The sequence below is a fragment of the Pan troglodytes genome, chromosome 1 (genome assembly GCF_028858775.2).
Source record: "Pan troglodytes isolate AG18354 chromosome 1, NHGRI_mPanTro3-v2.0_pri, whole genome shotgun sequence".
NCBI classification, from domain to species: Eukaryota; Metazoa; Chordata; class Mammalia; order Primates; family Hominidae; genus Pan; species Pan troglodytes.
In genome coordinates this window covers 14009595-14037240 of record NC_072398.2, presented here as the reverse complement: position 1 = coordinate 14037240, position 27646 = coordinate 14009595, and the positions used below count along the sequence as shown (strand labels likewise).

The window sequence follows — 27646 nt, the reverse complement described above, 5'->3', positions numbered from 1 at the left end:
ACAAATTCAACCAAAATGGAAGTAAAGAGTTGGGAGCCCCTCAGAAACATGGAGATGTTTAATAATACAGCTAGTTAAGCATGGTCCCATGAAAATAAGCCATTATATTGCACACTTTTTAGTACATGTGCTGCCACGGCAAACACATTGCATGCTTTAAAATTAGTCTTAAATCAAAACATTAAGTTACTACTCAGTTCTTATTTCCTTGTTATTTATTTAGTAATATTAACTGTACTTTGTTTAAACAAACTTACTATAAGGGAGATTCCCCACAAAAACCGATCTCTTGTCTCTCTGAAACAAAAAGACAGTTAATAAAAATCACTCACTAGACCAGAAAATGGAAGTCATCGAAAATCCTCCCTATCCCTGCTTCCCCCGATATCTGACAGGTCACCCATCTTCTAATTTAACCACACATCATGTTCTTCGATTCTGTTTCTTCTGTCTTCCCTGCTGGACTGTGTGTGGGTACCAGAGGAAGGGAGTGACCTTTTGTTCACAGCTGGCACTGACACACGGTAGGGATCAGGAACGGACTGCTATATTGGGGGCATGCAAACTTTTTCTGTAAAGGGCCAGATAGCAAATATTATAGGCTTGGCAGGCCATGTGGAATCTGTTGCAACTACTCAACTCTGCCATTATACCTTGAGAACAGCCCATGGATAATACACAAATGAATGGATGTGGCTGTGTGTCAAAAGAAAACTTCATTAACAAAAAAAAAAGCAGCACGTAGATTTGGCTCTCTACCATAGTTTGCTGACCTTGTACTGGGTCCCCAAGTCAAGCCAGGGCTTTCATCCAGGTCGTTGTCATTTCTCCACTAAGTTGCTTTGATATCGACAGAAATGCACTCTATGTTTCTGTGGGTGAACTGTTATAGCTGTCCTTCATTCATTTCTAGGCACCTTTGTCAAGTCCAAATCTGGTCATGTCACTCTTAGTTTAAATTTTTAGAATAGCTCCTGAACAAAATCCAGACTCCTCTGTGTGAAGCACGGTAGACAAGGTCTTCATGATTTGGCCTCTGCCTATTTGTCCAACAGCAACTCTTACATACCTCACCCACCTAATAATTGTATCAAGCTATTGCCAACTCCTGAGTGAATTAGTTTCTGTCCTCACCATTTATACTGTTTTTCCTCCCAGACATGGCCCTCGGCCTTTACAACACTTTTGGTCTACATAAGCCTTCTCTTCTTTCTTTTTTCCCCCCGCTTCTCCACAGGGTAAGGTCTATCTCCTCATCTTTCAAGACTATTATGAAATTTATTCCCCTGGAAACTTGCCTTGTCCCTTCTTCCTGGCATATCCCCAAGTCAAGTGTCCCAATGCTGAGCTGACAAATCATCTTGTGCATTGATGATAGTACTTATACAACAGTGACATGACCTGTCACTCCGACCCTAACATATACTGTCAGCTCCTAGGAAGTTGAGACTATGTCTTAGAACTGTATCTCTGACAGAGTGTGTACTAAAAACTGTCTAATGAATAATTGAACTTTCTAGACCTCGGTCTATAATGTGTTAGACCAGATGATGTCTAATGTACCTTCTGACCTAATTATGATTATTTGAAGAGGACTATGTTTTTGTTTCTTTTTAAGAAACAGGGTCACCCTCTGTTGCCCAGGCTAGAATGCAGTGGCACGACTACAGCTCACTGCAGCCTCAAACTCCTGGGCTCAGGTGGTGCTCCCACCTCAGCCTTCTGAGTAGCTGGGACTGTCGGCATGCATCACACACTTGACTAATTTTTTTTTTGTAAAGGCAGGGTCTTGCTACATTGCTTAGGCTGCTCTTAACTCCTGGGCTCAAGTGATCCTCCCGCCTTGGCCTCCCAAACTGTTAGGATTACAGGCATGAGCCATTGTGCCCAGCCAGGACTACGTTTTTGAAGGGAATGTTGACCTCGGTCCTTGTGCCTCTCTTGCCATCAACTCTGTAACCACAGAGGACATAGGCTGTTTCCTTCTGTGCTTCCCTCACATTGCTGATTCCAGTCCCCTTCCAGGAAAAGCCTGGAAGGAAAGATTTCTCTCTACAAAGCTCTCGTTCTTTAAACAAATCAAGTACTACTTACAGATGAGGTCTCAGATGCGAGATCAACTCTAATACGAAATCCATCTGCAATTTGGGCCCCATTTCTGTATTATAAATGCAAAGGGAAAATGGTTGTTAAAAATGAGCACTCGATTACTAAAACATCTATGCTAAAGTGAAACCAAAAAATAAAAAAAGTACTCATACATACTTATAGGACAATTATTCTGTTCAAACCTAAGGGATAAAATTACCTTTTCAATGCTTGCGTGGCAGCACTCTCCTCCTTAAACACAACATAGGCATTAATATTTTTCTGATCAGGATGAATTTTACGTCTACACCAAAAAAAAAAAAAAAGAAAGAAAGAAAAGAGAGACAAGGTAAATTTCTTAGCCCCAAAGTCACTAGAAAAAAATCTAGCTGTTTTCAACTCTTAATCAACACACATGACAAGAATTCCTGGGTGGACATTTCATCTCTTTGAATAAATATTTAGTAATAACTCAAAAAATAACACACAACTTATAAAGATATTGGTGGAGACACAACCCATACTTTCTTAGGAATCATAACCATGAGAAAACAGATGAACCATGTATATGAATCCCTGAGAACCATACAAGAACTAAAAACTGACATCTTAGCTGCAGTCCGTATCTAACACACACATAAACAGTTGTGAAAGATGTGAGTTTTCCTCTTTACTGTAAAACACCCATATAGAAGAGTGCACAAACTACGTATAGCCGAGTGAATTAACAACAGCTCAACGTGCCTTGTCGCCCACTCAGAAGCCTCTCTGTGGCCCTTTCCCGTTGCAGCCCCTCCTTCCCTCCAAAGGCAACCACCATTCCCATTTTTATAGGAACTACTTCCCTGCACATCTTTGTGGTTTTATCAACCAAGTGTCTATTCTTAGACATCATACTTTGGTCTTGTCTATTCTTTTGACCTGATATGTCTTTTGAATCTTGTTTAATTTACAGTTTTCTCTGTATCTCTTTATCTCTCACTATTTGGCCTGCAGAATTCCCCACAGCCTGGATTTTGTGACTGCAAGCTCATCAAGTAGTTTAACACAAACCTTTGTCCTCTATATTTCTTGTAAACTGGCAGCTGCATCAAAAGGATGGATCAGACTCAGACGTGACCCCTTTGTCGCGACTGCTGGTGGGTGTTGTGTTCTTTCCAGGGAGTCATGTTATGACTGGTTTTTACCCTTTTGTCAATGACTGCAGCTGCTGCTACTAAATGCCTAAACTCATTAAGTCACTAGGTTTGCAAAATGGTGATATAATTTGGATGAGAGGAGTTAGCAAAAAGGACCTAGTAATGAACACAGATCTTTCCCTGAAGACATCAACCTACTGTTTTGAAGTAACAAAAATGCTACTACACAAATGAGTATCATCAAGAAGGGAACTGGAAAATAGTGCCTGACATGACTGATGGCATTCTGTAATAATACACTATACTAATGCTTTTGTATTGATTAAACCAGCTGTGATTTACTGAATGCCTAATATATACCAGACACTCAACTAGACATTTTATATATTTCATTTAATCTCACATCTCCAACACGGTGTTTTTTTTCTGATTTTATGAATAAGGAAGCTGAGACTGGAAGAGGTACGTGACTGCGATGAAATGGCAACAAGTGGCTGGCCTAGGACTGAAACCAAGTCTAGCTGACTCTAGAGCCCTGCTCTTCACACAACACACAGCTGCCGACAACATCCAAATCCAACACATCCTAGTGCACCCCCAGGAATAAATGCTGGAGTTCCGCTTCCACCTAGAATGTAAAAAGCCAGAAAGTGCATCACTCCTGCTCTTACCAGTTAAGAAGAAACCAGATAACGCACAGCATCATAACTTTTGTTGCAGCCATCACAGAGCTGAAGTCTTGGGGAAAGCCAGCAGCTAGAAGCTAAGGACAGGCCTGCTTCCTCCAATGAGAGACAGAGGAAGCACTGGCTCTACTGGCTCTATGATGGCCGAGCACAGGGGCAAAATGCTGGGCACCAGACAAGCAGGAAAGATTCCAGCCATGATCTCACTAAAACACTAGAGCTCAGCGTGGGCTGGGCCTGAAACAGAAGTCCTGGAAGCTGCTGAGGCAGGAGTGTGCACCCATCCTCAGGATCTGCCCCACTGACCTCCACTCCGTGGGAAGGGCTGAGATCGCAGCCATGGGTGCTGCAGGCCTGGAGGACGGAATGGCCAAAGTGTGGGAAAGGCACAAAGCCCCACCTGGATTCTTCTTGAGAGGTGACAGCGTGCTGGCAGTCCTCAGAGCCCTCGCTTGCTCTCCGCACCTCCTCTGCCTGGGCTCCCACTTTGACGGCACTTGAGCAGCCCACCGCTGCACTGTGGGAGCCCCTTTCTGGGCTGGCCAAGGCTGGAGCCGGCTCCCTCAGCTTGCAGGGAGGTGTGGAGGGAGAGGCGCGAGCTGGAACCGGGGCTGCGCGGCGCTTGCGGGCCAGCTGGAGTTCCGGGTGGGCGTGGGCTTGGCGGGCCCCACACTCGGAGCAGCCGGCCGGCCCCGGGCAGTGAGGGGCTTAGCACCCGGGCCAGTGGCTGCGGAGGATGTACTGGGTCCCCCAGCAGTGCCGACCCACTGGCGCTACGCTCAATTTCTCACCGGGCCTTAGCTGCCTTCCCACAGGGCAGGGCTCGGGACCTGCAGCCCGCTATGCCTGAGCCTCCCACCCCCTCCATGGGCTCCTGTGCAGCCCGAGCCTCCCCGAAGAGCGCCACCCCCTGCTCCACGACGCCCAGTCCCATCGACCACCCAAGGGCTGAGGAGTGCAGGCGCATGGCGCAGGATTGGCAGGCAGCTCCACCTGCAGCCCCGGTGCAGGATCCACTGGGTGAAGCCAGCTGGGCTCCTGATTCTGGTGGGGATGTGGACAACCTTTATGTCTAGCTCAGGGATTGTAAATACACCAATTAGCACCCTGTGTCTAGCTCAGGGTCTGTGAATGCACCAATCGACACTCTGTATCTAGCTACTCTGGTGGGACCTTGGAGAACTTTTATGTCTAGCTCAGGGACTGTAAATACACCAATCGGCACTCTGTATCTAGCTCAAGGTTTGTAAACACACCAATCGGCACCCTGTGTTTAGCTCAAGGTTTGTGAGTGCACCAATCGACACTCTGTATCTAGCTGCTCTGGTGGGGCCTTGGAGAACCTTTGTGTCGATACTCTGTATCTAACTAATCTGATGGGGACATGGAGAACCTTTGTATCTAGCTCAGGGATTGTAAATGCACCAATCAGCACCCTGTCAAAACAGACCACTCGGCTCTACCAATCAGCAGGATGTGGGTGGGGCCAGATAAGAGAATAAAAGCAGGCTGCCCAAGCCAGCAGTGGCAACCCGCTCGGGTCCCCTTCCACACTGTGGAAGCTTTGTTCTTTCACTCTTTGCAATAAATCTTGCTACTGCTCACTCTTTGGGTCCACGCTGCTTTTATGAGCTATAACACTCACCGCAAAGATCTGCAGCTTCACTCCTGAAGCCAGCGAGACCACGAGGCCACCAGGAGGAACGAACAACTCCAGACGCACTGCCTTAAGAGCTGTAACGCTCACTGCGAAGGTCTGCAGCTTCACTCCTGAGCCAGTGAGACCACGAACCCACCAGAAGGAAGAAACTCCGAACAAATCCGAACATCAGAAGGAACAGACTCCCGACGCACCACCTTAAGAGCTGTAACACTCACCGCGAGGGTCTGCGGCTTCATTCTTGAAGTCAGTGAGACCAAGAACCCACCAATTCCGGACACATTCTCTTGATGGAGGAGAAGGCTAAGCTGCTAGGGGAGGGATAGCAAACCCTGTCACTCCAGGGCACAGAGAAGACCCCTACAGCTGGAGGAAGGGAGGAGTCCAGCTACCGTGGGAGAGGTGGGAAACATCCTCTGCATAATCCCCACTAAAGGTACAAGGTATTTGGCACAGCTTGGCTGCCCCGGGAAAAAAGCCCTGATCAGGTGCACTCCTGAGACACGGAAACACTAAGACAAGACAGCAGAGACCCTGCTGCGCCCACTCCCACCAGACTACCAAGCCAACTGACAAGCAATAGCACTCTTTTTATTTTGAGACGGAGTTTCGCTCTTGCAGTCCAGGCTGGAGTGCAATGGCATGATCTCGGCTCATTGCAACCTCTAACTCCCAGGTTCAAGTGATTCTCCTGCTTCAGCCTCCCGAATAGCTGGGATTACAGGCGCATGCCACCACTCCTGGCTAATTTTTGTATTTTTAGTAGAGACGGGGTTTCACCACGTTGGCCAGGCTGGTCTTAAAATCCTGACCTCAGGTGATCTGCCCACCTTGACCTCCCAAAGTAATGGATTATAGGCGTGAGCCACTGTGCCTGGCCAGCAACAGCACTCTCTAAATGAGATCTTCAATAAAACTTAAAACTTTCAATCTTTAAGAGACACCTCGGGGCGTGTGCGGTGGCTCATGCTTGTAACCCTAGCACTTTGGGAGGCCGAGGTGGGTGGATCATCTGAGGTCAGGAGTTCGAAACCAGCCTGGCCAACATGGTGAAACCCCGTCTCTACTAAAAATACAAAAATGACCCGAGTGTGGTGGTGCACGCTTGTAATCCCAGCTACCTGAGAGGCTGAGGCAGGACAATCACTTGAACCCGGGAGGCGGAGGTTGCAGTGAGCTGGGATCGCACCACTGCACTCCAGCCTGGTGACAGAGCAAGGATCCATCTCAAAAAAAAAAAAAAAAAAAAAAAGAGAGACACCTCTAAAAAAGCCAGCCACAAACTGGAGCAAAATATCTGAAACACACATAGCAGGAAAAGGTGTTATATCTAGAATATATAAATAACTCCTTACAACTGTATAAAAATAATTTAAAAGTCACTAAAAAATGGGCAAAATTTTTGTACCAACATTTCACCAAAGAATAGATACAAATAGTAAGCACATAAGATGCTTAACATCTTTAGTCACTGTGGTTGACAAACCTTCAGAATCTCTAAAATTAAGTGACAATGCCAAGTGCTGGTGAGGATGTGAAGCAACTGACATTCTCATCGATAGCTGGTAGGAATGTAAACTGGTACAAACACTTTGGAAAACAATTTTGCAGCTTCTTAGAAAGTTAAAATATACCATAAGATCTGGCAATCCGACCAGGCAGTTTCTCAAAAGAAATGATCCGTACCCAAATTTTTTTTAGCAGTTTTATGTATAATAGCCAAACGCTGAAATAACCTGAATGTTCATAAACTGGTGAATGGGGCCGGGTGCGATGGCTCACGCCTATAATCCCAGCACTTTGGCAGTCTGAGGCGGGCGGATCACCTGAGGTCAGGAGTTTTAGACCAGCCTGGCCAACATGGCAAAGCCCCATCTCTACTAAAAGTATGAAAAAATTAGCTGGGCATGGTGGTATGTGTCTGTAATCCCAGCTGCTTGGGAGGCTGAGGCATGAAAATCACTTGAACCCGGGAGGTAGAGGTTGCAGTTAGCCGAGATGGTACCACTGCACTCCAGCCTGAGCGACAGAGCAAGACTCCATCACAATACAATACAGTACAATACAGTACAATACATCACAATAAATACAACACAACACAATAAACAGGTGAATGGATAAACAAATGATACTGTCATACAATGGAATACTACTGAGCAATAAAAACGAATTAATTACCAATGCATTGCAATAATAAGAACAAATCTCAGACAGGCACGGTGGCTCAAGCCTGTAATTGCAACGCTTTGGGAGGCAAAGGCAGGAGGGCTACTTGAGCTCAGGAGTTCAGGACCAGTCTGGGCATTAGTGACACCTTGGCTCTACTAAAAACTTAAAAATTAGCCGGGTGTGGTGGCGAGCACCTGTAGTCCCAGGTATTTAGGAGGCTGAGGCAGAAGGACTGCTTGAGCCCAGGTGATAAGGCTGCCGTGAGCCATTATTGTGCCACTGGACTCCAGCCTGGGCAACAGCACAAGACACTGTTCCCCTCCACCAACCCTCCCCCACAAAAAAACAAACCTCAAAATCATTATGCTGAGCAAATTAGACAAGAGTACATCCTGTATGATGACTCTACTTATATAAAATTCTGGAAAAAGCAAACTAACACATAGAGACAGAAAGCAAATGAATGGCTGCCTGAGGACAGAGGTGGAGGGACATATTGCAGAGGGTTAGAAGAAACTCGACATGATAAAGTGTTTGGTATCTGGACTATGGCAGTGGTTTCAAGATTGCCTACATATGTTAAAATCATAAAATTGTACATGTCAAATATGTGCAGTTTACTGGAAGTAGCCTTAATAAACTAAAAAAAAAAAAAAAGGTTTTAAACATTTTGGCTATAAGAAAAAGGAAAAAAGTTTTACATGGCAAAATTTCCCATAAGCCAAGTCAAAAAGCCAACAAGCTGGGTGTGGTGGTGTGCACCTGTAGTTCCAGCTACTTGGGAGGCTGAGGCAGAATGATTACTTGAGCCTAGGAATTCCAGGCTATAGTGGACTATGATTGAGTCACTGCACTTCTGCTGGAGAACAAAGCAACACTCTATCTCTTAAAAATAAAATAAGGCCCAGCGCGGTGGCTCATGCCTGTAATCCCAGCACTTTGGGAGGCCGAGGGTGGGGCAGATCACCTGAGGTCATGAGTTCGAGACCAGCCTGACCAACATGGGGAAACCCCGTCTCTACTAAAAATACAAAATTAGCCAGGTGTAGCGCACATGCCTGTAATCCCAGCTACTCAGTAGGCTGAGGCAGGAGAATCACTTGAACCAGGGAGGCGGAGATTACGGTGAGCTGAGATCACGCCACTGCACTCCAGCCTGGGCAACAAGAGCAAAACTCCGTCTCAAAAAATTAAATAAATAAATAAATAAATAGCAAATGACAAATAGAGAAAAATATTCATAATTCATGTCACAAAAGACTGATTTCATGAACATCCCACAGATCAAGACGACTAATAATTCAAATAAAAGAAAGCACAAATGACTCTTAAATTACATGACAAGATGCTCACTCATAAGAGAAATTCAAATTAGAAACACCACACTCAGGTTTCCAACAACCACAAAGCTCAAAAACATACTTTTTTTTTTTTTTTTTGAGATAGGGTCTCACTGTCATCCAGGCTGGAGCGTAGTGGTGCAATCGTGGTTCACTGCAGCCTCCATTCTCTGGGCTCAAGTGATCCTCCCACCTCAGCCCCCAGAGTAGCTGGACTACAGGAGTGCACCACCTTGCCCAGCTAATTTTTGTGTTTCTTTGTAGAGATGGGGTCTCGCCATGCTGCCCAGGCTGGTCTCGAACTCCTAGGCTCATGCAATCCACCCACCTCAGCATCCCAAAGTGCTGGGATTGCAGGCATGAGCCATCTTCCCTGGCCAACATACTGTTTTTGTAAAGTAAAAGACTTTACTGTTGGTAAAGATGTGGGAACATAAATAGGTTGCAATCTCTACGAGACAGCAGTCAAAATTGTGAATGCAAATACCCTTCTGACTGAGCAATGCCACTGCTAGAAGTTTATCCTACAGATAAGTTTAGCTTATGTACAAAATTACCTAAGTACAAGGTCACTCATTTACTCCAACATTATTTGTTTTGTTTTGAGAGAGCGGGTCTTGCTTGTCGCTCAGGCTACAGTGCAGTGGTGTGATCACAGTTCACTGCAGCCTCAAGCTCCTGGGCTCAAGTGATCATCTCACGTCAGCTTCCCAAGTAGCTGGGACTACAGACACGTGCCTCCATGACCAGCTAAAATATTACAGCAGGTTTTTTTTTTTTTTGGAAGACAGGGTCTCACTCTATCACCCGGGCTGGAGTTCCAGGGGTGCAATCACAGCTCCACTTCCTGAGCTCAGGTGCTCCTTCGTCTGATTCCCAAGCAGCTGGGACTACAGTGCACGGCATCATGCCCAGCTAATTTTTTGTAGAGATGGGGTTTTGCCATTTTGCCCAGGGAGGTCCTGGGCTCAAGCGATCTGCCCACCTTGGCCTCTAATGGTGCTGAGATTACAGGCGTGAGCCACTGCACCCGGCCTTTAGCATTATTTGTAATGGTCATGAGACTGGGAAAAAACTTTATGTCCATCAGTGGGAGATTTGATAAAATAAATTAAGGCACATCTAGAGAATACTCTAAGAAAAAGGGCATTTTTAAAAAATGCTATAAAAATAATCACTTTCACACCAATATAAACAGATCTCCAAGTTGTACTAAGTAGAAAAAGGGAAGGTGTGGAGTAGTGCATATATTAAATACCAGTGAGTTAAACTGTTTTATGTGGGAAGAAGAACATCTATGCGTATCAGTTTTTAAATGCTAAGATGTCTCTAGAAGCTTACATGAGAAACTAAAAACACTTGCCTAGGGTAGGGAATTGGCTGACTAGAGAAAAGGTGTATAATTAAATTTTATTTATTTATTTATTTTGAGACAGAGTCTAGCTCTGTCGCCAAGGCTGGAGTGCAATGGCGTGATCTGGGCTCACTGCAACCTTCATCTCCTGGGTTCAAGTGATTCTCTTGCCTCAGCCTCCCAAGTAGCTGGGACTACAGGCATGTGCCACCACACCCTGCTAATTTTTCTATTTTTAGTAGGGACAGTGTTTTGCCATGTTGGCCAGGCTGGTCTCAAACTCCTGGCCTGAAGTGATCCACCTACCTCGGCCTCCCAAAGTGCTGGGATTACAGGTGTGAGCCACCACACCCAGCCATCATTAAATTTTAAATTAAAAACAACAACAAAAAGGCAGTGGCTCATGCTCGTAATCCCACTGCTTTAGAAGGCTGAGGCAGAAGGATTGCTTGAAGCCCGAGGTTCAAGACCAGCCTGAAAAACATAGTGAGACTCTATGTCTACAATAAAATAAAATAAATTAGCCAGGGTGGTGTGCACACCTGTAGTCCCAGCTACTGGGGACACTGAGATGGAAGCATCACTTGAGTCCAAAAGTTTAAGGCTACAGTGAGCCAAGATCTTGCCACTGCACTCCAGCCTGGGGGACAGAGCAAGAGCTTGTATGTTAAAAACACAAAACAAAACAAAGAAACAAAAAAACAATGAGATGGGGCTGGAGGAGAAGCTGACGGTATGGTGTGAAAATTCCAATTTTCTAACATATCCCACTAAACTCCTCAGTAGTACTTGTACATACACCTGTCAGAACCTCTGTTTCTGTTCAAATTTAGGCTCCTGGGTTTCAACCTCATACAGAAATAAAAGTATGACTCAAAAAGAAGGGTTGTATCTTACTAAGGTTTCTAGTCTCCACAGCACTGAACAATGCCTGGTATCTAGGAGGATCTGCGTCTTTGGTTACCTCAGCAAACACTGTGGGAATCTATATATTTATCAACTCTTAACTATACACCTGGCACTGTGATGGTTATGAAGAAAAACCGGCGAAGACCTGGTCGGCCAAATAACTCCAAATGAAGACTGAATATTGAAATGAAGTCACCAAGATGTCCAAAGGGACTGTTGTCATACAAAAGCTTGATAGAACAGGATTCCCAGAAATGTTTCTAAAGTACATTATTATATTTTATCTAATATAAAGAAATATCTGCTTATAAACTTCATCATTTCATATACCATTAAGAGAGAAAAACACCCAAGATATGAGACTAATAGGAAACCAGCATAAAGCTGAAGGTAAATGAAAAATAAGCCTTCCATATGGAAAGGCGAACAAGGAGACTTGTAGGTTTCATTCTTGACACTGAGTGGGAAACAAAAAAAATCCCCTGAGCACTGGAAACAAGCCACCACCAGTGTGGTCCAAAACCCTCAAACAGAGAACGCCAAGTGGTCACAGGCTGGCAGTATACCCAGGCGACCAGCACAAGCAAACATGAATTCTCTCTGGAAAAACACAGGAAATATGGCATTTGTAATCTGTATGAGAAAATTTAGGCATGAAGCTTTACACTCTCTTCCAAACACTAAAAACATTCTTAAAATTTCTCATGGCTCATTTTCCAGTAATATTTTCTACGACTCTGTAATTTATATTATGGCTTAAAGAAAAACGTGACAAATCTAAAGGCTCTCAAATACAGAAGCAGTCAATCATGCTCTATTATCCAAATATATTAATAAAATCTATGCAATTGTTAAGAAATGGTCTCACTTTTTAGCCAAAAAGGAAGAAAGTTTAAGGTGACTCCCTTCCTCTAATTATAGACTTACTTTATTGCTGCCAACTTTTTGGATAGCGTTCCCTCTGCTGGAATCTTTCAAGAGAAAAAAAAAGTATTAAAGACAGTATTTGAAATATTACCTCAAATTAATATTTTAAGTGAAGTCTAAGTATCTAACTCCAGTACACTGTGATCAAAAACATTCTAGGGAAATAAACAAATCAGAAACAACTGTCCTAATTTTTTTTTTTTTTTTTTTTTCCCTGTTGAGATGGAGTCTCACACTGTCACCCAGGCTGGAGTGCAGTGGCATGATGTCGGCTCATTGCAAGCTCCACCTGCCGGGTTCACAACATTCTCCTGCCTCAGCCTCCTGAGTAGCTGGGACTACAGGCGCCCGCCACCACGCCCGGCTAATTTTTTGTATTTTTAGTAGAGATGGGGTTTCATCAGGTTAGCCAGGACGGTCTCGATCTCCTGACCTCGTGATCCGCCCACCTTGGCCTCCCAAAGTGCTGGGATTACAAACATGAGCCACCACGGCTGGCCAATCATCTTAATGCTATATGAAACGAAGCTCGTGGCTTAGGATAAGTTTTTCCAATGAAACCATCATGCTCAGATTTAACAGGCAGGGACTCAAAAACCCAGACAGAAGTTAAGATACCGGGCTCTCAAATTGCATCAGATGACTCCTACAGGGAGGACGCCAGGAAGAGACACGGACGATGAAAGACACATGAAAAATGTAAGGAAAAGGCCGGGCGCGGTGGCTCACACCTGTAATCCCAGCACTTTGGGAGGCCAAGGCGGGCAGATCACGAGGTCAGGAGGTTGAGATCATCCTGGCTAACACGGTGAAACCCCGTCTCTACTAGAAATACAAAAAAATTAGCCAGACGTGGTGGCGGGCGCCTGTAGTACCAGCTACTCAGGAGACTGAGGTAGGAGAATGGCGCGAACCCAGGAGGCGGAGCTTGCAGTGAGCCCAGATGGCACCACTGCACTCCAGCCTGGGCGACAGAACGAGACTCTGTCTCAAAAAAAAAAAAAGGAAAAATGTTAAGGAAAAAGAAATGTTTATAAATTAACATTTTATCGTGTATTCTAATACAATTTTTAAATTGTCTAACTGAACTGATGAATAATATAAAAAGACATATTATATCACCTGTATCTCTAAGAGTTTATATATTAGCCAAAAAAATGCATGGTGTCCATTATGCAGGTATGGGAATCCCCTTTATATTCAGGTTCACTTTATTTTCAGTCATATATAGCCTCCTTTAAGAGTGGATGGGGCAGGCAGGGAAAACTTTATGGAAGAGGCAGAAATACATGTCAACAACTACAGCTGTCGACAACATGCCAAATGCAACCAGGTACTGAGAAGATCAAGGTGAAAAGATACCAACCCTGCAAGTTCACAATCTAGAACATAAATGCCATGTAGAGCAGTTATTATAAATCTTTTCTGGAAAACCTATTTTCTTTCTCAGTAACCTGATGGTTTACATAGTAAAACTATGAAATTTTAACTATTTCTTCTGTTTGCAGCTTATCTTGCTAAAATTGCTAACATAGTCAAACTCTCAAACCTCAAAAAAACAGTACAAGACACAGAAATGTCTAAATGAATAATCAACATGTGAATGACATCATCAAAACACATTTATTGGGTGCCTTCTGTACAGGGTCTACATCCCGTTATTTGTTTGGTTTTGTTTTATTTTGTTTGTTTTTGAGACAGAATCTCGCTTTGTCGCCCAGGCTGGAGTGCAGTGGCACAATCTCGGCTCACTGCAACTTCCGCCTCTCAGGTTCAAGCGATTCTCCCATCTCAGCCTCCCGAGTAGCTGGGATTACAGGCCCCCGCCACCATGCCCAGCTAGTTTTTGTATTTTTAGTAGAAACGTGGTTTTAACATGTTGGCCAGGCTGGTCTCGAACTTCTGAACTCAAGTGATCTGCCTTGGCCTCCCAAAGTGCTGGGTTACAGGCATCAACCACTGCACCCGGCCTACATCCTGTCATTAAAGATATTAATACATAAGTACAACATAAGGCAATAAAGTACAGGAATAATGCAGAGGAAAAAATATCATTTAATGATATAAAGTATCAGAAAAGCTTTGAAGAAGGGACATTTTAGCCACATACTGAAAAATACTTCCATAGGCAAAAATGGTACTTTAAGGAAGGATTCCAGGCAAAACAAATGGACTGGCAAAGGGACAAAGGTGAGAAAACCCATGTGTAGAGGAACACAGGACAGGCAGGGCCACACTGGAGAACTGCCAAGCTAAGAATTAAGGATGTATGTCACTGACAGAATAATTAACACAATGTACAGGTGCTGGTAACCCAAGAAGAAGTAAGACAGAGTATTTGTAACCACAGCTTACAGTCTGGTGGAGGAGGCAAACAACAATTTCAGTAGAGTGTACTAAGTACTGTAATGAGGGATGGGTGCTGTCAAATGCATAGCAGGGACACACTGGTAGCCTAGAGACTGGGGAGAATCAAGGTAGGCTCCCCAAAGGGGAGAAGGCAATAGCAGGCCCCGTGAGGGGTGTGTGTGTGTGGCGGCTGGGGGGATGGGGGGAAGGGCATTTCATTAATGCAAGGCAGGGAAAGAGGTAAGGGTTCCGGGAAGAAGAGCTTCAGGAAGACTGAGTTGACAGTGTTTTGTTGGACAAATTAGAGGAAGACTGAAGGTAAGGAACTACAATAGGCCTCTGCGACTATTCTGACAGGAGGTAATGAGAACTTAGGTAGGACAAGGAAAAAAGAAAGGAATGACTCATATTAGGAAGAAATCACAGTTGAAAAACGGACAGGAGTGGCAAACACTAGCATGGGTGAGCCAATGAAGAGTCAAAGGCAGCCACAAAACCTGCAGCCTGGGTGCCACTAAATACCACAGAAAAATCAGTAGGCAGCATAGGGTTGGGGTGAGAATGGATGGAAGTAAGCAGATATATTGAAATCAGGGTCTGGCAAGACACCCACACTAATGCATCAGCCAAAGGTCTAATACAGGGAAATGGAACTCAGAAGGGCAGACAAAAGATATGTGATTAAGAGTGGGAAATAAATACCCTGACAGAAATTACGGGCACTGTCAAAGCTTTGGGTAACGTCTACTTCTATAGAAGTGGGCAGTTGTGCCTCCTCTAACATTTGGCAATTCCTGAAGATATTTTCCATTGTTAAAACTGAGGTGCAGGAGGTGCTACCAGCATCTAGTGGGTAAAGACCATGGATGTTACTAAACATCCTATAATACAAAGGGCAGCCTCCAACAACAAAGAATTATCCAGCCAAAATGTCAACTGTATGGAGGTTGAGAAACTCTATTCCAGAGAATCACATGAGAAAGAGCAATTAGAAACATGAAAAAGGCTAAGTGCAGTGACTCACACCTGTAATCCCAGCACTTTGGGAGGCTGAGGCAGGCGAATCACCTGAGGTCACGAGTTTGAGACCAGTCTGGATAACATGGTGAAACCCTGTCTGGACTAAAAATACAAAAATTAGCCGGGCATGGTAGCGCACACCTGTAATCCCAGCTACTTGGGAGGCTGAGGCATGAGAATTGCTTGAACCCAGGAGGCGAAGGGTGCAGTGAGCCGAGATCGCACCACTGCACTCCAGCCTGGGTGAGACACAGCGAGACTCTGTCTCAAAAAAAAAATAGAATAAACATTTCCTATATTCTAATATACATTAATTATGTAATAGTGCCCAAAAATGTACACTATGGTACGTCAACTAACTATGCCTATGCAGTTAAAAAAAAAAAATCATGTATGGGAAAACCAAATATAAATGATACTTATTTCCTGCTCCAAAGAATGTGGCTATAACTGGTTCAGAGTGCTGAGCTGGTAAAATCCAACTCACTTCTATAAAGTTTTAATATTAAATTGACATAAATACTTTATCTGTCTGTGCTCAGAGAACAAAGACTGTTTGCAGCAATCATACCCACCTCCCATACTAATGCGTATGATGGGACATAGGAAGAGAATGCCTAGGATTCCAGCAATGATAATCAGTATTAACTTTTCAGTCTATTCTGCTGACACAGTAAATAAGTCACCCATCCACCCTCCAAAGTACATTGCAGGCTTTCACAGCAAGAGTATCATTTTATTAAGTAAACTCAATACATTATTTAAAAAGTTCAAGAGTCAGCAGTAGATAGTAAGAGCAACTCTTTTCTTGGGTTCAATTTGAACCTATTGATTCAAAAGGTTAAAGTGCTTCACCATCTCACTAACAGCAATAAGTTAATCTGATTTAAATGCAATAAATTTTAATATTATGTAATTTTACGGGGGAATGAAACATACCAGAGAACGAAATCGTACAGATTCTATTTGTCCATACTCTTTAAAAAACGACTTCAGCTTCTAAAATTAAAAAAAAAATACACATTAGCTGACCTTCAGAACATCAAATAAGTGCTACAAAAAGGAATTAAGAAAAATTGTCTGATAATCCTTTACTGCCAGGTTTTTTTTTTTTTTTTGAGACAGAGTCTTGCACTTTCGCCCAGGCTGGAGTGCAGTGGTGTGATCTCAGCTCACTGCAACCTCCGCCCCCACGGCTTCAAGTGATTCTCATACCTCAGCCTCCCAAGTAGCTGGGATTACAGGCGCCCGCCACCATGCTCAGCTAATTTTTGTATTTTTAGTAGAGACGGGGTTTCGCCATGTTGGCCAGTCTGGTCTCGAACTCCTGACCTCAGGTGATGCAACCACATCAGCCTCTTGAAGTGCTGGGATTACAGGCATGAGCCACCCCACCCGGCCTACTGCCAGTTTTTAAGAACATTTCAGGAAAGTAGGTGACTATTCAGTTGGATGAACAAAAAAATTTTACTGAAACTTGTGAGACTCTGTCTCAAAAAAAAAAAAAAGAAAACACAATTCAAGCTCCTATTAGTATCCATCGGATGTATGCTTTTCTTTCAATCTTTTATAACCTTTATCACATGTAAATTAAGGATAGACTTATAACTTCCATAGATTCTCTCATGTTTTCACATTGGTTTAAACCAGGAATAAACTTTTTTTTTTTTTTTTTGAGACAGAGTCTCACTCACTGTCACCCAGGCTGGAGTGCGGTGGCACGATCTTGGCTTCTGCAACCTCCCCCTCCTGGGTTCAAGCAATTCTCCTGCCTTAGCCTTCAAAGTAGCTGGGATTACAGGCATGTGTCACCACACCCAGCTAATTTTTGGGACTTTTAGTAGAGAAGCGGTTTCACCATGTTGGCCAAGCTGGTCTCGAACTCCCGACCTCAGGGGATCCGCCCGCCTTGGCCTTCCAGAGTGCTGGGATTACAGGTGTGGGCCACCACACCTGGCCTCAAAAAGGTTTTTCTACTGTTTTCAATCAAGTAGAGTTTAAATTGTCCTTCAAAATATGAGCAGGATACCGAGCTAAGGATTGCAACAGTTACTATCACATAAACATGCAGAAGCAAAGGGCAGGTTTTGCTTCAGTGATCGTCACACAACGGAAGAAACTCAGGACATCTTCATTCTTTAAACAACACATATTTACTATGCACAAGGCACCATTTCAGGTGTCAAGAGACAGAACGAGGCTGGGTGCGGTTGCTCATGCCTGTAATCCCAGCACTTTGGGAGGCCGAGGCGGACGGATCACAAGGTCAGGAAATCGAGACCATCCTGGCTAGCACAGTGAAACCCCGTCTCTACTAAAAATACAAAAAATTACCTGGGCGTGGTGGCGGGCGCTTGTAGTCCCAGCTACTCGGGAGGCTGAGGCAGGAGAAGGGTGTGAACCCAGGAGGCGGAGCTTGCAGTGAACAGAGATCGCGCCACTGCACTCCAGACTGGGCAACAGAGCGAGACTCTGTCTCAAAAAAAAAAAAAAAAAAAAAAAAGAGAGACAGAATGATGAAAAAAGAGGATCAGGCCCAGTGGCTCATGCTTGAAGTCCCAGCACCTTGGGAGGCTAAGGAGGGCAGATCACTTAAGCCCAGGAGTTTGAGACCAGCCTGGGCAACATAGTCTCTACAAAAAAACACAAAAATTAGCCAGGCATGGTGGCGTGCGCCTGTAGTCCCAGCTACTCAGGAGGCTGAGGCAGTAAGATCACTTGAGTCCAGGAGTTTGAGGCTGCAGTGAGCAATGATCATGCCACTGCACTCCAGCCTAGGTGACAGTGAGAACCTGTCCTGAAAAAGAAAAGAAAAAGGAAAGACATCTTTAAATATATGGAGCTTACTTTCTAGTGGCATATAACAGGAGACAAGGCTGAAAGAAAGAAACCAGGCAGGAGGTCACTGCAATATTCAAATATAATCTGCAAAAGCCTGAATTGGCAGGGACTATAGGAATGAAAAGGAGGGGGTGGATATTGGAATCCATTCATATTAGGATGATTTATGTAATAATTTACAATGAAGTTATATCCATGACTTATTATTGAATGCTTATTCAACACAGGAAGAACAAAGTTATTAACTTCTCTGAACTTTTACCATATACAAACTCACCTTCTTATTACATGTAACAGGCAAATTCCCAACAAACACAGTTCTCTCATTCTTTAATCTCTCTTCTTCTTGGTTGATTTGAATTTTCTTTCTTTGACTGACAACTGTGTCTTCTATGTCATCAAGTATTTTTCTATCTGCTACTTTAACACCAGGTTGAGAATTTTTCCTTTTCTGCCCTTGTTTCTGGTGAATTTCTTCTTCTAAATCAGCACTCGCTAGAGCGCTTTCCCTTTTTAAGGCAAAAAATAAAATAAGCAGTAAGAGTCATGCCAGTTAGGTCCAGTATTTGACAAAGCACAGCCCTACCCTCCCGACTAGAAATATTTCCCAATGTCTTCTGAATTTTCCTAGATTTACTACTCACAAATATATCAAAATTTTTAGAGCAGCGCTATCTAGAAACTGACTAGTATCTTTAGAAAAAAAATGATTTAAGTCAAGAGTTAGAAAAAGTTAAGCTCTTTTTTTTTTCCTTTGAGACAGGGTCTTGCTCTGTCACCCAGGCTGGAGTGTAGCAGCGTAATCACAGCTCACTGCAGCCTCAACCTCCCACGCTCAGGCAATCCTCCCACCTCAGCCTCCCAAGTAACTGGGACCACAGGCGCATGCCCCCACACGTGGCTTTTTTTTTTTTTTTTTTTTTTGAGACGGAGTTTTGCTCTGTCACCCAGGCTGGAGTGCAATAGTGCAATTTCGGCTCACTGCAACTTCTGCCTCTCGGGTTCAAGCGATTTTCCTGCCGCAGCCTCCCAAGTAGCTGGGATTACAGGTGGCTGCCATCATGCCAGGCTAATTTTTGTATTTTTAGTAAAGACAGGGTTTCACCATGTTGGCCAGGCTGGTCTTGAACTCCTGACCTCAAGTTATCTGCCCACCTTGGCCTCCCAAAGTGCAGGGACTAAAGGTGTGAGCCACCGTGTCCAGTCTTTTACACATACATACATACATATATATATATATATAAACTTTTTTTTTTTTTTGAGACAGAGTCTAGCTCTGTCTCCCAGACTGGAGTATAGTGGCGCAATCTCGGCTCACTGCAACCTCCGCCTCTCTGGTTCACAACGATTCTTTTGCCTCAGCCTCCCAAGTAGCTGGGATTACAGGCACCTGCCACCATGCCCAGCTAATTTTTTTTTTTTTAGCAGAGACGAGGTTTCACTGTGTTGGCCAGGCTGGTCTCGAACTCCTGACCTCTTGCTCCGCCCGCCTCAGCCTCCCAAAGTGTTGTGATTACAGGCATGAGCCACCGCGCCCAGTCTCCTTTTATATTTTTTTGTAGAGACAGGGTTTTGCTATGTTGCCCAGGCTGGTCTTGAACTCCTAAGCTCAAGCCATTCGCCCACCTCAGCCTCCCAAAGTGCTAGGGTTACAGGCGTGAACCACTGCACCTGGCAAGAATAAGTGAAGCTCAATTTTTGAACACGTTAAATCTGCCATGCAACAGCAGCAGCAAGTTCATCTATACAAAAGCTGATTCACTTAAAGCTCTTGGAGATTTAGTTTACACTCTATCAATGCCTGATTTCATTCTCTACTCTAGACCTTTAGGGGCACTATCACACTCCCTGAGAGTCTAAAAAGGTTAATACGGCAGCAGAGTACTTACTCTGTACAAGCAATATGGCTGATAGGAAAAACCAGATTCCCTACTTCTAATACAGGAAAAACCAGATTCCCTACTTCTAATACTTCTGTAATATTTAAAGGACTCTTACCAAAAGTAAATTGTGAAACGGTAAATACAATATAAAGTATTGCTGGATATGGATAAGCAAGGTCTGAGCATCAATCTGAAAGGAGAACTAAAGGATATTAAGGAGTGAGGGAAGAGAAGAGCTAATAAGAATCGTAAAAATGACACACTCATCAGCAAATACTTACCGGGTTCCTACTCAGTTCTAGGCTCTGAGGATACAAAGATAAAGAAACAATCAAAGGCCTCCAACAGTGCAGTGAAGAGACAGACCAAGTTCACAATAAAATGGTAACAGCTATAATACATGGTATACAAACATAAACGAGAAAGGCTTCTCAGAGGAGGAAATCAGTGTCTGGCACATAGTCCAATAAAAGCTGACTGTTATTACTCCTCCCCTGAGGACAGGGTCCATGTCTAGTGTTTTGCTCACTACAGTATATAAAGTACCTAGCAGGTGTGAAAGGAAACGAGACAGTACAGTAAGGTGGGAACCAGGTCAGGAGAGACCTTCAGTGTTACACGAAAGTGCTTAGATTTTATCCTACTGAAGATGAGGAGACACTGAGGACTTTGAGAGCATCTAAAAAAGATCATCTGGGCAGAAGAGTGGAAGATAATTAGAAAGGGGATAAGGTTGGAGAAGGGAGACCAGTAAGGAGATGGTTACAACAGTGTGTATCTGAGAAGACTGACCAGACTGACCAGAGCAGGGAAGGAGGTGAAGACGAAAAGGTAGATTAAAGAGATAATTAAAAACAGCATCATCAGGACTCGGCAACTGATTAGCTAAGCAAGGAGAGGAAAGAAGACAGGATGACTCTCGGGCCACTAACTTAGGCAACTAGAAGGCTAGTGGTAGCGCTCATGCCAAGGAACAGGTCTGATGAGAATGATGAGCTCCCAGTGGAGCATTCTTACCTGGTGGTACATATGGAATAAAGAGGTGCAAATGCCAGGAGGCAAACAAACATACATGTCTGGAGATCAGGAGAGAGATCACGGTGGGCACAAGAGATACTGCCCCCAACAAAGGGTGACAAAGGGTCACAAGAACATGACCAAGAATGAGACCCCTGAGGGAAATGCACATTTAAAGAGTAGTCAGAGGAAAAGATACCACAGTAACACTAAGAAAGAATTGGCAAGAGGACAATCAGAAGAGATTTCTCTCAGAGAATCCAGTAGCTTCAACAAGAAAAGCAGCCACGTGAAAGGTAACAGAGGACTCATAAGACAAAAGCTGCACTGCCCATTACATATGAGAGGTCAGGGTGGCCTCAGTGGGCACTGCTTCAGTGGCACAGTCAGGACGGAGAATAAAACCCACCACCACCAGAATCCAAGTGCGTGGAAGGGTGAACAGATCAAGAGAAGGGAGAGAGTACAAGAACAGACTACTTTTCCTAAAAGCTAGACTGAAGGGAAGGACTGTGGGAATGGTAGCAAACAGACATGCAATTACATGGGGTTTTTTTTTTGGCGGTTAGGGGGAATGTCCTTTTTAAAGATTAGAATCGTGAGCACGTCTATATAGCAGAAAGAGGGATAAGGGCCAGGCACGGTGGCTCACGCCTGTAATCCCAGCACTTTGGGAGGCCAAGGCGGGTGGATCACCTGAGGTCAGGAGTTCAAGGCCAGCCTGGCCAACATGGTGAAACCCCATCTCTACCAAAAAAATACAAAAATTAGCTGGGCGTGGTGGTGGGCGCCTGTAATCCCAGCTACTCAGGAGGCTGAGGCAGGAGAATCGCTTGAACCCGGAGGCGGAGGTTGCAGTGAGCAAAAATTGCACTGTTGCTCTCCAGCCTGGGCGACAACAGTGAAACGCCGTCTCAAAACAAACAAACAAACAAAAAAAACGAGGGATAAGGGAAAGAGGCGAACGTGGATGGATCTGACGGCACAGTCCCTAAAAAGGCAGAAGAACATATGTGGTACACACAGCACCCAGGTGGTTGAGTTAATCTTGGACAAGAGGGAAGACACTCTTCTCTAAGAAAGAGGGGAAGAAATAAGGCTGTGTACAGATGCATTAAGTTTAAATAGGGCAAAAAGTAGCAGTTCCCAACTGTCAGTGATTAACAGCTCCAGAACTGGTACAAAGGTCTTCAGTTGAAAGGAGAAAAGGGAAAAGGAAATAAGGGGCTTGAGGAGAGTGGCAAAGAAGAGAGGAATGAAGACTGTTAGCTAGGTACATGTGATGGGATCACTATTTGCATCTTGATTCAAATACACTATTAAACAACGTTATGCTGGCCGGGCATGGTGGGTCATGCCTGTAATCCTAGCACTTTGGGAGACGGAGGTAGGAGGATGGTTTGAGCCCAGGAGTTCAGGACTAGCCTGGGCAACATAGCAAGACCCTGTTTCTATTTTTTTATTAAAAAAAAAAAAAATGCTGACTGGATCACTTGAGTCCAGCAGTTTGTGACCAGCCTGGGTAACATGGCAAAATCCAGTCTCTACAAAACATACAAAAATTAGCTGGGCATGGTGGGGCATGCCTATAGTCTAAGCAACACAGGAGGCTGAGGTGGGCGGCTGGATTGAGTCTGGGAAGCAAAGATTGCACTGAGCCGCAATCGCACCACTGCACTCCAACCTGGGTGACAGAGCCAGACCTTGTCTCAAAAAAAAAAAAAAAAAAAGTTAATGAGGGAAATGAATAAATTTAAGAACACCAAACTCGGCCAGGTGTGATGGCTCACGTATGTAATCCCAGCACCTTGGGAGGCGGAGGCAGGTGGATCATGAGGTCAAGAGTTCGAGACCAGACTGGTCAATATGGTGACACCCCGTCTCTACTAAGAATACAAAAATCAGCTGGGTGTGATGGCGCGCGCCCATAGTCCCAGCTGCTCAGTAGGCTGAGGCAGAAGAATCACTTGAACCCAGGAGGCGGAGGTTGCAGTGAGTCGAGATTGCGCCACTGCACTCCAGCCTCGGCGACAGAGTGAGACTCCATCTCAAAAAAAAAAAAAAAAAAATTTTTTTTTTTAAAAAGCAAACCAGGCCAGGTGCAGTGGCTCATGCCTATAATCCCTGCACTTTAGGAGGCTGAGGTGGGTGGATCACCTGAGGTCAGGAGTTCGAGACCAACCTGGCCAACATGATGAAACTCTGTCTCTACTAAAAATACAAAAAATTAACCGGGCATGGTGGCGCCTGTAATCTCAGCTCCACGGGAGGCCTGAGGCAGGAAAAATCACTTGAACCCGGGAGGTGGAGGTTGCAGTGAGCTGAGATCAGGCCACTGCACTCCAGTCTGGACAAAAAGAGCAAAACTCCGTCTCAAAAAAAAAAAAAAAAAAAAAAAAAACGCAAACCAAATTCTTTTATATACATGCTGAAATATTTATAGATGAAACATAAATTTTCATTTTGCTTCCAAATAATGAGGTGGTGGCTGGGCGAGGTGGCTCACACCTGTAATCTCAACACTTTCGGAGGCCAAGGTGGGCAGATCGCTTGAGGTCAGGAGTTCCAGACCTGCCTGGCCAACATGGTGAAACCCTGTCTCCACTAAAAATACAAAAATTAGCTGGGCATGGTGACGCAGGCCTGTAGTCCCACCTACTCAGGGCCGAGGCAGGAGAATCGCTTGAACCTGGGAAGCGGAGGTTGCAGTGAGCTGAGATCACTGCACTCTACTGCAGCCTGGGCGTGGCATCAAGACTCCATCTCAAAACAAACAAAAACAAATAATGAGGGGGTATATGAGTGGGGTAAAAATACAAAAAGGTTAGCCAAATATTAGTAATTGCTGATGCTGAGTACACGGGGTTTCTTAGCCTTTTCAACTTTTCTATATGTACTGGATTTTCCATAATAAAAGTTTTGAAAGAAAGTAGAAATATGAAATAAAACTGACGAATATTTCAAGTATAGGAATGTTAATTTACCATCTAATTTCTTTAACATCAAATGAGAATTTTACCAACCTGTCTGCCAACTTTTTTTCTGCGTTAGTGTGTTTCTTCTTCGCTTTCACTTTTTTTGCAGGTTCTTGCGAAAGTGGTCTTTCAATCTGGGATGTACTTTCTTCCTCCTCATTCCGTTTCGTTTTTTTGATGGTTTCCTTTTTTAAAGTTTGAAGTTATATTTGAGACCCCATAGTTTTAGAATTCTGACCCTAAGCCATAATTCAGTCTTTCTAAATGAGCATCTCTTCTCTCTCACTGGTATGTAAGAGTCATGAAAGGTTACTTAAAATGAATCCTGTCTGCCCCCTTTAGAAATCACGCTTCACGCGGTAGGTAAGAAGATTGTTTTGTATGTAAGTGGTTCTAACGAGCTATTCGGGAAGAAAGCCCAGTGACTTACTTTAGGCACAGGCACGTACACGGGTTGAATCTGGGGCTCCAGAGAACTGAAGAGGGACGCCAGCCGACCGGTGCCACCTCTGGAATGGTGCTCGCCGCGAAATAAGCTACTGGCGACCTGTCCAACCCTGTAGTCTTCCGGCGGACTCCCGCGAACGCCGTCGTCAGGATTCTCTCTAGAAACGGACGACAGAAACTCAGCCACGCCACGCACCACCGCTTCGCCAGCACGAGGGAACGTACAACATCCCTCCCCAGGTACTCGTGCCGCGCGCCACTCACCCCTCCTGGACACTTCTCTTTCTCTTCCGTTTGCTCATCCCTTCCAAGGCCATTCTTACTCCAAAGACTCCCAGACTGCAGCTGCGCGCCAGCTCGCACTTCCGGGTTCCGGGCACTTCCGCTCTCTGGCCACGCCCCCTCCCCTCCGGCAGTCGGCCGCCGGGCGGCGGCGAAGGGAGGCGCTGGGTGAGGGAGCGGGTTTGTCGCCGTCGGTTGGTGGTCCTCGCCGTTTCAGAAAAGCCTCATTTTGGGAGTGCAGGACGTCTTCTGGGAGTGGTTGAAGCCTGCAGTGTGAAGAATCAGCCAGGCTAGGAGCGGGGTGTCCACCCAAGCCGAGAGAGAAACACGTAGAATACTGACTTGTTGAAAAGGAGGGAGGGAGGTTTGGCAAGAAATGCGGTTAGGGGTGAACGCAGTGGGGTGTTTACAATTTGCTAATCGCTGTGAAGAGTACAAAGAATTCCTTTGTACTCTTCTTGCAACTTGTCTGAAACATGACATTATTCCAAAATAAAAACCACAACTCTAACGAGTCACGTCAACATACAATTCGAAAGATTGTAATGCGGACCTGCTATTCTACCTGGAAAAGTAGATACTTGGCATTCAAAACGCTTCAAGGTGTTCTCAGCCCGTCTTCCCAGACTCATCTCCCTCCAGCCCCTGACATTCTAGCCTTTCTCCACTGCCTCTACAGTTGTTATTCCCGTCCCCTCTGTTGTAATTGCCCTCCTCTTTCCCCTTCTGCAAAATAATGCCCATCCTTCAAGGCCTACCTCAGATACTGTCTAACTTAGTATTTCTTTGCAGCCAGGTGCAGTGGCTCGCCTGTAATCCTAACACATTTGGAGGCCGAAGCGGGAGGATTGCGTGAGGACTAGGAGTTTGATCCAGCCTGGTCGATCTAGCGAGACTTATTCTCTACAGAAAAGAAATTAGACGGGCACCTTCGCGCTCGGCGCCTGTAGTCCCAGCACTTTGAGAGGCTCGGGCAAGAGGATCCCTTGAGCCCTGGAAGGTCAAGGCTGCAGTAAGCTGTGATCGCATCACTACACTCCAGCCTAAGCGGCAGACCCTGTCTCAAAAAAAAAAAAAAAAAAAAAAAAAAATTATTTGCTATTTACAATAGGGATATTATCTTTTCCCAAGCCCCCATGGTACTTACTATAATCATTTTTGGTCTGCTTTAGTGTTAGTTACAGTCTCTTTAGATGTAAAGGCAAGACAGTAAGGATTATGTTTTATTCATCATGTATGCTGTGTCTCTATTAGCTGTAGATAGTGAATATTTGTTAAATTGACTCTCAGGGTAATAAAAGATTACTAGTTAAATCATTCAATAGTTTGAGTGGCAAAATAGGATTTGACTTTGTTGTTATTTTCTTTGAGACAAGGTGTTGCTCTGTCACCCAGACTGGAGTGTAGTGGTGAGATCACGGCTCACTGCAGCCTTGACTTCCTGGGCTCAAGCCATCCTCCCACAACGGAGTAGCTGGAACTGCAGGCAGCAGCACCATGCCCAGCTAATTTTTTTTTTTTTTTTGGAGACAGAGTCTCGCTCTGTCGCCCAGGCTGGACTGCAGTGGCGCGATCTCAGCTCACTGCAACCTCCGCCTCCCGGGTTCAAGTGAGTCTCCTGCCTCAGCCTCCCGAGTAGCTGGGATTACAGGTGCATGCCACCATGCCCAGCTAATTTTTGTATGTTTTTAGTAGAGACCGGGTTTCACCATGTTAGCCAGGCTGGTCTCGAACCCCTGACCTTGTGATCCGCCCACCTCAGCCTCCCAAAGTCCTGGGAGTACAGGTGTGAGCCACGGCGCCTGGCCTTTTTTTTTTTTTTTTTTTTTAAATAGTGATTGGGGTTTCACTGTGTTTCCCAGGCCGGTCTTGAACTCCTGAGCTTGAGCAGTCCTCCTGCCTTGGCCTCCCAAAGGGTTGGAATTACAGGCGTGAGCCACTGCATCCAGCCAGGATTTGACTTTGAGTCTTTTGGGGACAGCCTAAGCTTTTTGAAAGCTACTCAACCAAGTTGACTGGGAATATATGTGACTTTTACTTCCCCCTTCAGAGAAATTTATGAAAAAAATCCACAATATTCAACTGCTCGGCCCTGGGTTTTGATTACTGGGCCCCTTATTTTGGTTTCCCATAATCTTGATCTTCTGGTATTTCACAAAGATGAAGAAAGCTTATCCATACATGCATGCGATACAACTCAAAAATCTGTTCTATCCAGTCCAGTGAAGAAATTATATTCTATATTTCTAGAATTGTAGAATTCTATTCTGTGTATTTTTTGAGACGGAGTTTCGCTCTTGTTGCCCAGGCTGGAGTGCAGTGGCACGATCTTGGCTCATTGCAACCTCCGCCTCCCAGGTTCAAGCGATTCTCCTGCCTCAGCCTCCCGAGTAGTTGGGATTACAGGCATGCACCACCATGCCTGGCTAATTTTATATTTTTAATAGAGACAGGGTTTCTCCATGTTGGTCGGGCTGGTCTCGAACTCCTGACCTCAGGTGATCCGCTCGCCTTGACTTCCCAACGTGCTGGGATTACAGGTATGACCCACCGTGCCCAG

The 27646-nt window shown here is 44.7% G+C and overlaps 1 protein-coding gene across 3 annotated transcripts in view; it reads right to left on the bottom strand.

Annotated features, from left to right (window-relative positions):
- RBM34 (RNA binding motif protein 34) overlaps positions 1-26147 on the bottom strand; it is a 30287-nt gene extending 4140 nt beyond the window's left edge. The window contains exons 1-10 of one of the 3 annotated variants that reach the window (XM_054660449.2): positions 25845-26147; positions 25069-25352; positions 24788-24962; positions 24406-24542; positions 18760-18991; positions 16581-16640; positions 12273-12316; positions 2309-2392; positions 2095-2158; positions 258-297 (exon numbers count right to left, since the gene is read on the bottom strand). In XM_054660449.2, the coding sequence (XP_054516424.1) occupies positions 258-297; positions 2095-2158; positions 2309-2392; positions 12273-12316; positions 16581-16640; positions 18760-18991; positions 24406-24542; positions 24788-24962; positions 25069-25121 (889 nt within the window). In that variant the 5' untranslated portion in view covers positions 25122-25352; positions 25845-26147. The remainder of the gene's footprint in view (positions 1-257; positions 298-2094; positions 2159-2308; positions 2393-12272; positions 12317-16580; positions 16641-18759; positions 18992-24405; positions 24543-24787; positions 24963-25068; positions 25353-25844) is intronic. The other 2 variants (XM_054660447.2, XM_063809732.1) reach the window with 2 other exon arrangements.
- Between the last annotated feature and the right edge of the window lie 1499 nt (positions 26148-27646).